At 37.3% G+C, this 15,028-nt stretch overlaps 1 protein-coding gene across 7 annotated transcripts in view; it reads right to left on the reverse strand.

Annotated features, from left to right (window-relative positions):
• The window catches only part of PTPRD (protein tyrosine phosphatase receptor type D), a 1,172,279-nt gene that overhangs the window by 133,091 nt on the left and 1,024,160 nt on the right, over positions 1–15,028 (reverse strand). For 5 of the 7 annotated variants that reach the window (XM_054517855.1, XM_054517858.1, XM_036402898.2 and 2 more), the window contains 5 exons: positions 8,225–8,413; positions 6,211–6,228; positions 4,344–4,454; positions 2,956–2,967; positions 617–886 (listed from right to left, as the gene is read on the reverse strand). In XM_054517855.1, the coding sequence (XP_054373830.1) occupies positions 617–886; positions 2,956–2,967; positions 4,344–4,454; positions 6,211–6,228; positions 8,225–8,413 (600 nt within the window). The remainder of the gene's footprint in view (positions 1–616; positions 887–2,955; positions 2,968–4,343; positions 4,455–6,210; positions 6,229–8,224; positions 8,414–15,028) is intronic. The other 2 variants (XM_036402899.2, XM_036402900.2) reach the window with 2 other exon arrangements.

A 15,028-nucleotide genomic window follows, 5' to 3' on the forward strand; every position in this document is an offset into this window, starting at 1 on the left:
AACGGGAAGACAAAATGGAAAGAAGGAGTAATCTGTTCAGAGCAAGCTTTTGTCAATTACAATTTCCTCCAAAAACTATTGGAAAATCTTCACGTTCTGTCCAATGCAGTTAATTTGTCATGAATTAATGATACTGACTTTTGTAATAAATCATAACCATATCCAAAGAGGAATCTTATAGAAAGGCAATTCACAATTATAACTGAATTTTCAGATATTTTTTGAACCTCTTGTTTTCAATTACTCAGTGAATATGATACTTGGACACCCAGCAATTCTAAAAATCAAATGACTGGTTCTCAAAGGTTCCTGCTGTTGATAAAGAAACACAACATTTCAAGATAATTTCTTTAACTGAAATGAAGGCTGGGAGCTAGACACAGAAGAGTAATGGAAAATTATTACTAACTTATTTTAATAAATATTAATTATTCAATTAGTGATTATTACTGCTGTCTGAACCTGTATTTTGTCTTATGCTAGTGAGTGGTTAGAAGATTTACCCTCTTGATTTAAGAGGGCAAATGGCATTTAGACCTTTCAGTGTAATATGTTTGCTCAGAATGAATGAAATAAAAGACAGAACTGTGTCCAAATAAATGTGCTTGAGATATACCTTTGACAGTTATCTGCGCTATTGCTTCTATAACACCAAGGGTAGACATAGCAACGCAAGTATAGTTTGCAGACTGTCTGACATCATTAAGCTCAAGGACGTTTCTCCCTATTGGCATATCATCCTCAGGTGTCAAATCTTCTGCTCCTAGCATCCATTTCACATATGGCATTGGTGATCCCACCGCAACACAGGTGATATTTACACTCCCGCCAGGCATGATCTCATGATTTGTTGGGGGTATAGAGAACCTCGGTGGGACCCGTCGAACTGGAACAAAACACAAAAAAAGGTAATAACATATACAAAAAAGGAAACTGAGTCTTGCATAAGGACAGCATGCAGTGTACAGACACAATTTATTATTTTACTGTTTATTCCAGTCTGCCAGAAAATATATATAAGAGAAATAAGAGACTAAACAAGAATTTTGTCTGCACACAGTATGATTTATTCTGTATTTATTTGAGGATATCATTAGGCACATTCATACAAAGGCTGATTCAGACCTGCTAGGGCCCCACATGTAACTAACTACATACTAACAATACACAAACACCATGCAAAAGATATACACGCACACGTGCACGCACACATACAGGCGCACATATATATATGCATTTTTTTATGCCGACACATATATATATGCACAGAAGAAAACTGGAAGGTCAACAGCATGCTTGAGTTGATCACCAACTTCAATGCTGCATGCTTCCAGTTGATGTGAATAAATGTGCTACGCCACATCGTCACATCACAGTCCTGGAACACACTGCCTAGAATAAATTGAAAGTGCAATTTCATTTGCTTTCAGACTCAAAGTAGATGCAGCCTCAAGACCTCACACTAACACTGAAACAAACATAGAAAAAATATAGAATTGCACACAGATTCAAATATATATATATATATACACACATATGTATACATATATACAAATGTATATAAATATACATATACATATATATATTGAGAGAGAGAGACAGATAGAAAAAGAGACAGTCACAGAAAGAAACTAGGCAAAGCCAGTACAAAGTACTGGATTTGGTCATGCAGGCAAGCAAATGACAGAAACTGTAGAGAATCATGCTTAGGGAAATGTCTGAGTAAAAACTGCAGAGAGAAAACAACACAAAAAAAACCCACTGGGTGAGAAAAAGAAACTTGAAAGCAATGGAAATAGGATAGGCTGACAGATACAGGAGTTTAACAGGAGCATAGCATTTGAGGGAGAAGGAACTTAGATTAAATTTAGGTGGTTAAAAAGCAACTGCTAGGAAGAGCGACTGGGGAAATAGCAGAATATTTAACATTCAGGGTTCTACTATGCTCACAGTTTAGGGAAAGCAAAATAAGGATTAATAATATTAGACATTTCTGTATTGATAGCAAGGGGTGGCAACCTTAAACACATAGCAGGACATTTCACTAACAGAGTAGTTAATATTAAGTAGTTAAAAACAAACACAACACCGAGAAAATTACCAGGCAATAACAGATCAGTGTTCCTGCTTCAAATATTCTCAGTGGTGTGCACATGTGTGTGGGAGGTGGATGTGACAGAGGTAGCTGAGAGAGGTAGGCTTGTATTTAGGCCTTTCATTGGATGGTGTACTCGAAACTGTATTTATTTGGCCTTAATAGAGGCTAATCATTAAACACAGTTTTAATTCAGCAAAAAAGTTAGAAGTAAAATAAGACTATAAGTGAGTTTGAAAACAAAAAAAAAAAACCAAAAAAACCAACAGGAAAACTATATTAATCTGAAACCTTTCCTCCAGGCTTGATTAAATTTCCGTGATCCTCTATGGATTCAGAAGGGGCTTACTGCAATGGCCTCATGAGTGAATGACAGGCAGAAGGGGAACAAGCAGAGAGCAAAACATCCGTAAATGGCCAGTTCACAGAGGCCAGACAAAGCAAACACCAAGCAATGAGCAACTTCTTGTATTGCACAAAATCCTTATAGACAAAGGAGAGTTTAGTCTTCATGCGTGGGCTATTTGGAAAAGCAACTACTGAAACCATTCCTTGAAAAGCAGGCATCAGTATGAACAAGAAATTAAAAGGGAAGAAAAGCAGGAACACTGACCAAGTTTAGTAGACGTTAGTATTAAAAGCTAAAGAGATTGCCATGCATCCAGGTTCATTCTCTCGTGTCATGCACAACAGTTAGATACCAGCACTCATCAGAAGCCATGACCAGAGCATTCTCTGCTTAAACATAACATTAACTTAAAAAATGCCACAATGCAGCTACATTCATTTCATTTGTATTCTTTGTTATTGGTTTAATTAATAGTTTTGTAAGGTGGGTAAAAAGTAAAAAACACACCAACCTTCTCGCAGCTCTGAGGGATGTAGGGGGTTTGATGCAGAACACAATGAAATGAGGAAAGGAGAAAAACAAGGGAAACACAGAGAGAGTAAAAAGGCCATATCAAGGCTTTCAACTGCTACTTGAACATCTCTACTTGCTCTAATTAAACCTTCCTACCTCATCTTGAAAAGTTAGCATTTTCCACAGCTACAACGGAAACAATAGCTAGCATAATTTTGAAATTTTCCTTTGGATATAAAGGTATACATGCCTCATGCAGTACAGGAGAGTCAGTATGTTGGAGGAGAAGAGAAAGAAAATAAAATATCAAATAAATTTCTACGGATGTTATAACTATGAAAGGTTTTCCTTTCTTTTTCTTTTTTAATTAGCCAAAAGAGTAACACCATATGAAAACGCATCAGGTTGATAGAAAAATCAGCTCTAAAAAAATTTCAAAATCAGGCTAGACATTTTCTGTAAGGTCATCCATCCTACAGTAAGGTTTAAGCTGTTTATATTTTCATTCCTATTTCCCCCGCCCATCCCCTTATATAATAGACACACACACACACACACATATATATACACACATATGTATGTATGTATGTAATAGGCTTTGTTTTACAGAACTCTAGATCAATCAGACGTAGGAAATACTGCCTGAAACAAAGCCCTTCTTTCTAGTTGAACCAAAAAAAAAAAAATCAATATGTTAATAACCATTTTTACCACCATACAGAAGAATATAATGGTTTTATTATTAGTCATACCTGTCATACACAAAGGAAATTTCTTAAAATAATATAGCCAATTGACCCCTATCATTCTAAAGGACTAAACTTCACTTACAAGTCTACACTAAAAAAAAAAACATTAAAAAAAAATATATATACACATACATATATATTAAGAAGAAAGAGAAAAGAAGAAAATACAGTTTTGCTCTGCATACACAAAGTTATAATGTTAGAAGCCTTTCCTTTGCAGTTAGACAGCAGAGGTCAGGTAGGCATACACCTCAATGCCCCAGGGTTACACTCAGCTGATTAGTGGCACACAGAGCAGTCACTTCAGGAGTTTGAATAGAAAAGGAAATAAAACAAAACAAATGCAAGAAAATAAATGCAAAGCACAATTTAACTCAATGCAGGAAAAAAATAGAAGTTAAAATGCAAAAATATAAATATACTTACAAACCTTAACCCACAGGATAGACTGGACTCAAGAGTGCTTTAAAAGAACAAAATAAACCCCAAGCCTTTCCTCTACAGTTTAAAATTAGCTTTACAATTGACACATTTACCATGGCATTTTCATCATTACAGTGGTAACTGTACAGATCCTGAGAGTATCTTAGCCCTGAGCCTGCACGAACAGTGGATGCCAGGGTTATGTCATTCCTACCTCTGACATATAGATTGGCAGGGGCAGAATAGCGTGTACCCGCACTGTTGGTTGCAACACACTCATATTTGCCTTGGTCAGATTCTTCACTCAGTTCAATTTGGAGGGCACCTGTATGAATATAAAATACATTGCCAAAAAGAGGGTCAGAGAAGGCTTTTTACATCCATAATAATACACCTCTCAACAATATGAAAAGCTTGTATGCGAAGGTCCACTCAACGTCGATTCATTTTCTTGCTAAGGTGCACAGACAGAAAATGATGCAATGAAAAAAACAGAGATTATTTTTTTCACATCATCAGTGCTAGCACAGGAAAACAATTAGCATTTGGCAAAAAAAAACACAACAAAACCCTGTCTAAACAATACTATTTCCTAAACCATTAAATGAAGATGGGTGAGACTGCTTCAAGGAAGAATGGCTTTTAATAAAACAATAGAGATTAAATAGTTGGGTCATTATAGTTTTTTATTTTTTATTTAATTGTTTCAATCTAGTAACAAAAGTAGCACAAAAGGTGGTACTCATAAAAAAGCAGGACAGACTTCAAGAAATCTTCTGCTGAAGAAAGCCAAAAATGCGCAGCAAGAACAAAAAGGCTGCTTGAAGTGAAAAAAAAGAAATTGTATTAGTCATTTACAATTATCAAAATATTATTTTAAAGAAATAAAACTCCTTTAAGACATGCAGATTGATAAGAAAAGAAAGACCGTTTTCCGCAACTTACAATCTTAAAGTACGTTTGCTGAAAAACAAAGAGCAGTTGAATTAGAAGACAAAAAAGTTTCAAAAGTATGGTCTATGCCAAGGAAGAACCAACCAACCACTGCTGAGGACCATAGGAGGGCCCCTCCTGAGACACCCATCAAAATCCACAAGTGGGATTAGCAGTGTGGTGTCACAAAACCCAAGAAAAATATAAAACAAGAATTACAAAAGAAGTAAACAGTTTTGCTAGAGAATCAAAAACCAACAATACCACATACCACCAAGAATAATGAGTCAGTAACCTTTCATTTCCAAAGCCTGTAGATTAGAAGATCCAAAAATCCAGAGGTGAGAGAATTCCAAAAAAAAGAAAACTACAACAACAACCAAAAAAAAAAAAAAGGCAAAACCACAATAAAAGGAAAAAAACACTTCTGTAATTCTTTTAGGGGGGGGATACATAATTTTAAATTTTATGAAGTTAAAGAAAAAAAAAAAGGATCGAAGAAGAACAAAACCAAAAACCTTTTATGAAAGATAAGACAAAAAGAAGATAGTCCATGTTGTCTTCTGCATGTCTGCTACTGTTCTCCAGACCATCTTGGCTTTGGTCCAGGAAAAGAACAGCTAAGGAAGAAAAAAAATGATCTTTTTTGCTCCAGTTGGACAAAAAAAAAAGAGGAAGGAAAAAAAGAAGAAAAAAAAGAAGAAAAAGAAAAAAGAAGAAAAAGAAGAAGAAGAAAAAAGAGAAGAAGAAGAAGAAAAAGAAAAAGAAAAAAGAGGGACAAATGGTACGCTGTGACTGGGCTATGGCCAGGAGACCTGGATATGCTTTCTTTGAAGCATATCACTTTTTTTTTTTTTTTTTTTTTTTTTTTTTTTTTTTTTTTTTTTTTAATGAACAAATGAAAAGGGGAAAGGAAAAGGCAATGTGAAGAAAGAAAGGTCACAATATGAGAGTCACTGATCATAACCAAACAGGACAAAGGAAAAAGAAAATCAGATGATGGACATTTCCGCGGTTTTTATTTTGTTTTGTTTTTTCCTTATGGAAAACAAAACAAAACAAAACCAAAAACAGGACAAAATGAGAGGGATGAAAGGACAGAAAGAATGAGTAAGATCATTCTGTGAACGTTAGTTCAGCACTCTTACCTCTTATTGGTGTACCACCTGGGTGGATAATATGAATGCAAATAAGATTAGAAAGAAGAAGCATTAGTACGAGAAGAAGGAGGCTAGGGCTTTGGAAGAAGAATCAAATTAGATTTACAGAATTAAATAAGGTCTTAAGAGAAACTTGAATTACTATACTGTTAAAACAGGAATATATTAGATAGTATTATCAGGTTATAAAAGCAAGTTGCATTGTACCACAAAGGGCAAAAAGGCTATAATTGGCTGCACTGCCATTCTCAGAGTAGCATCTGAGTTCTTAGACGTTCGGTTATATAGGGTTAGAAATGTATCAAATATGCCTCAAATACTTAAAGGAAACTTTACAAAACTGTACTCATGACATATTTTAGGAAAATATTGGAAATTCTATTTAAATATATATATATATATATTGATCTATATATATATGAAAAGAGGATATACTGAAGTCTATCTCAAAACAAACACTGTAGTTTAGGCTGGATTATGGCATTTACTGTTCTAGATCTATGTGATACATGTGTACTGTTTCTTTTAGGTGTTGCTATGACTGATAAGACAACATTTCTGTGGAGGTGTGCGTGTGCGCCACTATAGGGGTCTGGTGACTACACTGACTGTTAGTAAAATGCATGCCATGCATTTTAAGAATAATAATACTAATCATATAATAATTATCATAATCATAATCATAATATTCTGAATATGGAAATTAGTGGGGGTGAAGTGCGCTTCAGAACTAAGCACTTACCAATAGATTCTGGAGATTTAAATACGGAGAGAAGAAAGACAGCATAAAAATATTATTATATTCCTTATAATTTGGTACAAAGTTTTCAGTTAAAGCTTTATATACTAAATCATCTATGTCACATGTGAAAAAATCTTAATTTACATTAACAGAAGGTTAATTTACACAGTTCTGCTGACAACAAGCAAAAAGTAGGTTAACAAGACGATTTAACATCACAGGACAGGTCAAAAGCTGAGAATTCTGGGAAGACACGTGATTAAACAACTTAGATTCTACAACGATATCTACTACAATTGTTGAAGAAAAAAGCTCATTATATCCCAGTGATCAATGATCTGATCTTATTTTGGGATAAGCATTAAACTCGATAAATTTAGAGATTTGTTTGTCTGTTTCTGGTTTTGTTTTGTTTTGTTTTTAATCTAAAGAGAGCAAAAGAATAAACTAAGGCAGGAGGAGAGTGAGAGAACTGCTAGGGAGGTGCAAGGGGCAAAGAGAGAGAAAGAGCAGCAAAAGCTGGAATCTACACCAAAAGCAGACTTCTGTAGATCCAGAAAATATAGGATTCATAAAGCTTTAGCGTGGACGCACACTACTGTGGCTAAATGTGTTGGAAAAATGCTCAGCCAGCAAAAAACCCCCAACTTTGTTCCATGGATTTCCCAAAGATTTCATTTCCTTTTTTTTTTTTTCAGGTATAAATCTGCATGGGAAGAAGTACTGTGCTTTATGTATTTGTGAGAGGAAAGAAGATGTGTCCAAACTGGCTAATCTTTGGTGAAGTCAAATGTGGAAAAGACAGCAATAAACACATTTTAGATTTTAATTGAAGTGTCTAATGCAGGTTTTGGTTTTGATGAATATAACCATTGGTACTCCTTGCAATTTCTGAATGAAGTCCAATGTTGAAATAAATTTGTTAAAAAAAATTAAAAGGAAAGAAGAAAGAAAGAGGAGAAAATGGATTCATCAAGTACTGCAGAAAGCAGTAAAGAAAAAAATTATCAAAAAATACAGTCACAGCAGTGAGCAATGTGGAGTAAACAGAAGCTGCAAAACACATAGAGACAGACTCTATAGAAAGCTATGACAACATCACAGACATGGACAACATACTCCGTAACACAGAAAAGGAGAGGGGAAAGAGAAATTATTACCTATAAATAAAATATTTTTAAAAAAGGAAGAGAAAGAAAAGAAAGAAAAAGTGAGAGAGAACAACTCTGGGCGTCGGTGGAAACAGTAACAAGACCCTACCTGAGCGTAGCTGCTTGATGCGGCCATTGTTGTTGCTTGTGTCAACAGGTAAGAAATCTTTGAACCAAGTTATTTCAGGATCAGGATTGCCACTGGCTGCACATAACATGGTAGCTGTACGAGTTCGTTCAACCACCTTCAGCTGTGGGCCCATATCAATGGTTGGAAAACCTCGAGGAATTTGATCCTCTGAAAAAGAAATTCATAAATTGAGGGATTTAATTTCAGTTGTGCTGTGCTGCATGAGAGCCCAAATCATCCTGCTTAACATTCAGTGATCACCTAATTATTCATAAACAACAAACAATTGATCAAAATGCTGATACAAAAGAAAAAGTTAATTAAAAATGGCTATAAACTTTATAAGTATAAAATCATATGAGATACACTACCTAGCATATTGGACTCATACTAAGGTACCATAGAACACTGATGTTGCCCTTCTTGCAAGAGGCCCTACTGTTTTACATGAAATATCAAGTTACCATTATCAAATCTACCAACCTTAAGGAAAATTCCTCTTTATACCAGAGAAGTACACAAGGAAGGATCACTATGCAGTGTAAGATCTGGCCACTAACTCAGAAGACCTAAGTTATGTTTCTTGCTTCTATCATTATTACTTATCTGCTGTTGCTCAACATCTATTGCCCCTGTGCTTTGATTGTCCATCCTATAGATGGACTTGATAGTGCTTTGCTGCTACAAGGGAATGCTGCAAAGATGAATGCCTTGTAGGACTGCAAAACACTGAGAAATTCTAAACATTGCAGCTGTGTGGACAGCAAAGTTAAAGTGGCATGAAACTCACAATGATATTGAATAGATACAACAGGGTCTATTAAAATACTCAGATACAGCCCCAAATCTTCATGCTAGTGTGGTTAATACTGAAATATTAAAAAATATTGTACAAGAGTAATTGGCCTTCATAATGTGACACCTGCTAGCAAATAACACTGACAGCATAGTAGGATCAGGAAATTTCTCAGAAATCAAGTTTGCATGGCTAAAATAACCTGTTTGAAATAAAAAATCTTGCTCCTCATTTCCACTGCAATGGCAAAAATATTTTTATTGAAAAATAATATTAATTCCATTCAAAAATGAAAATCAAAAATAACCAAAGAAAGAGGATCAACACTAACTATAAACCACATGTTATGTAATGTCTTAACTAATCATTACTGCCATGCAATTGATTAGGGGATAAAACTAACAGGAGAAACTGTTCAACATTAACTCTCTTTAGTTAAGAAGTGTCACATTTTCAAAGATGTCAGATAAGTCTTCAGACTTTTCTGAAAAAATGCATAGCAAGCAAACACAGCCTACAGATCTTTGTAGTTCCTGGGGTGTGATGCTGCTCATGAGCTACCTAACTGCTTGCAATACAAGTGCACATAGATAACCATAGAACAAGAGAATGGTTTAGGACCTTAAACAAAATCTACATTCAACCCCTCTGCCATGGACAGAAATCTCTTCCATTAGACCAAATTACTCAGAGATACATCCAACCTGGTCTTGTACACCTTCAGAGCTGGGGGATCCACAAACTGTCTGAGCAACCTATTTCAGTGCCTCACCACCCTCAGAGTAAAGCTTTTCTTAAGGTCTAATCAAAACCTATCCTCCTTCAGCTTAGGGAAAATCTCCCATTTCCTATCCCTTTTGAAAAGTTCCTCTCCAGCCTTTTGTAGCCCCTCCTTTAGGTACTGGAAAGCATAAAAAGGTCACCAGAGCTTTATCCTTTCTCGGCTGAACGGCCCCAACTCTCTCAGCTTTTCTTTGTAGAAGAGGTATTTCAGACCTCTCATCAACTTGTGGCTATCTACTGGACTCGTTCTAACTAATCAAAGTTTTTCTTGTGTTGGAGGCTCCAGACCTGGACACAGTACTCCAGGTGGCAGTCTCACAACAAAAGAATAGAAGGGTATAAGCATATTCCTTTACCTCCTGGACATGCCTCTTTTGATGCAGTCCAGGATAAGATTGCCTTTCTGAGCTGCGAGTGTACATTGCAGGGTCATATCAAACTTTTCATCCACAAACATCCTGTCTTTCTTCCCAGGGTAAGCCTCAATTTGTTTTCCACTAAGTCTGTATTATTATTTGGAATGACCCCAACACAGGTACAGAACCTTTCACTCAGCCTTGTTGCACTTCCTCAGGTCCCACGTCTCAAGCCTGTTAAGGTCAATCCATGTCCTTCACTGTGGTGACCCCATCACACAGCTTGGTGTCATTGGCATATTTGCTAAGGGAGCACTCAATCCCACTGCTCACGTTGCTGACAAAGGTGCAAGGAGCACTGGTCCCTTAAATCTTCAGCTGACACTAGTGTGTAACTAGAATTGAGCTGTTGACTGCAACTCTAGGAGTGCCATCATCCAGCCAATTTTTTATCCACCAAGAGTTCCACCTGTCAAAATTCCTGCCTCTCCAGTTCAGAGACAAGGATGATATATGGTAGAGTGTCACATGCTCCACACAAATCCATGTAGATGATTTCTGCTGCCCTTCCTTGTTCAACACTGCTGTAACGCAATCCTAGAAGGCCACCAAATTTGTCAGGCATGATTTGCCTTTAGTGAAGCCATGCTGGCTGTCACCAATCACCTAATTATTTTCAGTGTCTCTTAGCATATTTTCCAGGAGGATCTGTTCCATGACCTCTACAAGTACTGATTGTGAGACTGTTTGGCCTGTAGTTCTTTGGTCTTCCTTATCTCCCTTTTTAAAAGTGGGGTCATGTTTTCCCCTTTCCTGTTGGTGGGAATTTCACCAGACTGCCACAAGTTTTCAAATATGATGTGTAGTGGCTGCATTCTTTCATCCCAACACTCTAGTCATAAGAGAGGTCCCTGTGTTTCCATGATGCCAATTAAAGTCATAGACCTGCAGGCATCCACACATCTCTAGTACCACCCATGCTGCATGTGTTAGCACAAAGGGGTTTTAAGCTGCTCCTCAATGAAGCTGACTTTCTGTCTGCTGTGGCTGGACTGTCTTGGTGCTCTGCTGCTGACCTGCTTACCCTCTCCAGACTTTTTCTGGCTCAGCCATCTAACTAGTATGTGTGGAATGGCATGTCCCACACTTTATCACTATTAAACCTGATGATATCTCCCTCCCCTCATATCTAATTTAAACCCCTATCAATAAGCCCTGCTAGCCCTTCACCAAAGAATCTCTTCCCCCTTGGAGAGAGCCGAATCCCGCCTTCATTCAGCAAGCAGGTGCCACATATATAGGCCATCCCATTATCAAAGAAATCCACATTTTGGTGATGACACTAGTCATGGAATCATGTGGGTCTATCTGTTTCTTTCAATGCTAATACCTGCAGCTGGAAGAACAGAGGAGAAATAATCTTCACCCAATTCACCAACAATTCCAGGGCCTTTGTACAGTGAACACAACTGTCCAGAAAGCTTTCATGACTCTTCAGAACAAGGATTTCTACCAATCAGTTGATAAATGCCAAATCATTCACCAGCCTTAGGCTCTTCCCAAATAAAGGTATATTTCATGTTTGCTTATAAAAGTCCTTGCTTTTGTATTAGCTGACAAGATTTGACTTGGGACACAGAATAGGATTTTTATGACCTTACATTTCCTACTTGGCTTATACAAAAAACCCTAGAGTCCCTTTTGCAAATACCTAAGTGTACAACAAAGATAATCTATCTTGAATGTTAATAGGATGAAGTAGTAAAGAGCCTCCCTTTCTTATTTTTAATAAGGGCAATTAAATTCCATCCATCTGCCTTATGCATACAATCTCTTTGAATGAATGCTCTTCATGAAATTTTCATGAGAAACATCAAAATCGAACATTCAAACACCCAGAACTGTTACATTTTTGACAGTTGTGGCTGGTATCCAACCTGGCTTTAAGGTATCTGGGAATAAACCCAGATATACAACATCAAATGGACAAGAGAAATAATGAAATTTCTAATTGGAGGGCTTATCACGGTGGATTTCATTTTTAGGATGTTATTTACTTTTTTTCCTCTAAGTTTATTCATAATTTGTACAACTGTCTTTACACATTAGTGATACCAAGTATGACAGATCATCAAACACTCTACGAAACAAAGCTGAGCATCAAATCATTGTACAACTGCATCTCAGCCACAGTAAGAGGAAAGTAACTATTACAAATTTTTTATATATTGGTACCTCTGTAATTTTACGTGAGGTGGCCAGGAAAAATATTTTTTACTGATCATTAATATGCTCACTAGGTTCTGAACTACAGTATATTCTGCTCTTCGCATGTAAAATTCAGTTCCAGACAATTAGTTTCCAATTCATCAACAATTTAAATCAGACTTGACCTTCTCAAAGCCATTTGGTACTGTCATTTTCAGAGGCCATTAAAGGTCAGATTTTTCTGTCCTTGTGGCTTAGTGACTTATACATGTAATACATATTTTGTTTAGGATGACAGATACAAGTGATTTAGAAATAGCCCACATACTTTGAATCTGTTATTTGTCTTAAAGGTGCTGAATTTCATTATTGGCATTAAAAGGATGCATTTAGTACACCACTAGTATAATTTCCAATTGCTGCATGACTTCACAGAAGTTATTTGTCAGCGTATGATCTGAACAATGTAGAAAACAATTACAGAGAGAGATTACCAGATGAGCCCTTAAGAGAGAATGCAACAAAATGACCTTGCCTTGCTTTGGATCATGGCTCTTCGTATTTCTCAAATCTCTGTATATTCAATCAGTTTGACATTGCTCACCCAAGGCACACAGAATGGACAACAAACAGAAGATGGAAGCCACTGAGCTGCCAGAAAGCTGTCACCTTCTTGCCATTACTGAAACCTGGTGGGATGTGACTGGAGTGTGACTACTGATGGCTACAGGCTCTCCAGAAGAGACAGGTGAGGAAAGAGAGAGGCAGAGGGGTGGCCCTCTACATCAGGAGGTAGACTGAGTGTGAAGAGCTGTCTCTGAAGAGCAGCCATGAGCAGGGCAAATGCCTGTGGCTAAGGATCAGGGACCAAAGCAACAAAGGGAACCTTGTGGATGGTTTAAGCGCAGACCCTTGATCAAAGGGACACTATTGATGAAGCCTTCTTGCTCCAGCTACAGGAGCCATCATCATGCTCACAGGCTCTTGTCCTGCAGGGGCACTTCAACCATCCCAAACTCTGCTGGGAAAGCAGCATAGCAAGCTGCAGGCAAGCCAGGAGACTCTTGGAAAGCATGAGGGATACTTTCTGGAGCAAAGGAATACACAGCAGCCCTACCAGAGGGGATACAATCCTGGATCTGAAGGGCACCAGTGGAAGTGAGCTGATGTTGAACATCAGGGTTGGAAGGAGTCTGGGCTGCAGTGACCACACATTGCTGGAGTCTGCAGTCCTGAGGGGTATGGGCCAGGTGAGGAACAAAGTTAGGCCCCTGAACTTTGGGAAGGCAGACTTCCAGCTCTTCAAGGAGATAGCCAGTGAGATCCACTGGGAGACTTCCCTCAGGGACGAGGGAGTGGAACAGAGCTGGCAGATCTTTAAGGAAGTCTTCCACCAAGTGCAAGAGCTGGCAATCCCCAGGAGCAAGAAACTGGGCAAGGAAGACAAGGGAACAGCAGGGCTGAGTAGAGAACTGCTGGTCAGACTGAAGGGAAAGAAGCAAATGTACAAGCAGTTGAAGTTAGGATGGGTGGTGACCTAAGAAGAGTAGAGAATATGAAGTATGGTTGTGTAGGGATGAGATCGGGAAGGCCTAGGTGAAGCTGGAATTGAACCTGGCAAGGAATTGTTCAAGGTCAGGTTGGGTAGGGCTCTGAGCAATCTGATTTAGTGGAAGGTGTCCCTTCCACTAGATGGGAAGGGACATTCTAGAGGGTTTGGAAATACATGACCTTTAAGATACCTTCTAACACAGGCCATTTTATGATTCTATGTTCTGTAAACAATGTCCTTGCTGCCAGTCTAGTAATTGCTTCCCTTGCAAGAAGCTTGATTGGAAAAAGGACATTACCCTTTGCATTCAGATTTCAATATAAGTATACCTTAAACAAATGTAAAATATGTAATTTTACTTGTTGCTGCATTTGTCCTAGAGGTGAGCTTGCCCTCATAAATGCAACAGCATTTAGAGTCTTAAACTCAGTGTTTTTGTGTGAACAGTAATTTTGATGGAGTGGTATCTTGAAAATAGTCACAAGTTAAAATTATGTTCTATCAAAAAAAGAAAGCATACTTATCTTTAAGTGGTAATGATAGAAAAAATCATAGCTGTGCCACAACTATATATTATAAACACTGTTCTGCTCATTGCTTAACTCTATTTCCTCTCATCTTAACAAAAAAAGGTGCAATCTCTTTTTCAGATTTTTTTTTAGTGATGTAATTATTTCATAAAATTTCAGGAATGGAACTTCCCAAGCTATGCAGGTGTACTGTAAGACTACATGTATGCAAAAGTTGGACCCAAAGAAAGAAGATGATTTCAGTACAATGGCTTTGACCCTTTGTGGTAAAACCTGCATGTCTAATACACAACTAAATATATAATATATTATAATATAATATACAACTAAATATACAGCTAAAGAAAAAGGAAGACAGCCATGTTTAGCTAGGATTTGTGCCACAGCTTCTTAACATTTTTACTACGTTTTCTGTAAAAGGTAACTTTCCGACCATGCATAGGCCCTGCTAGCAGCAAGAAGAGTGTTAGCTTTTAAAAACAGATGAGTCTTGAAGTCTTAAATTTTGCATAGCTATCTTACTGAGTCACTCTGGCAATCACAATCATGATTTAAAAA

This window comes from Molothrus ater, chromosome Z, assembly GCF_012460135.2.
Source record: "Molothrus ater isolate BHLD 08-10-18 breed brown headed cowbird chromosome Z, BPBGC_Mater_1.1, whole genome shotgun sequence".
In the NCBI taxonomy this organism is placed as follows: Eukaryota; Metazoa; Chordata; class Aves; order Passeriformes; family Icteridae; genus Molothrus; species Molothrus ater.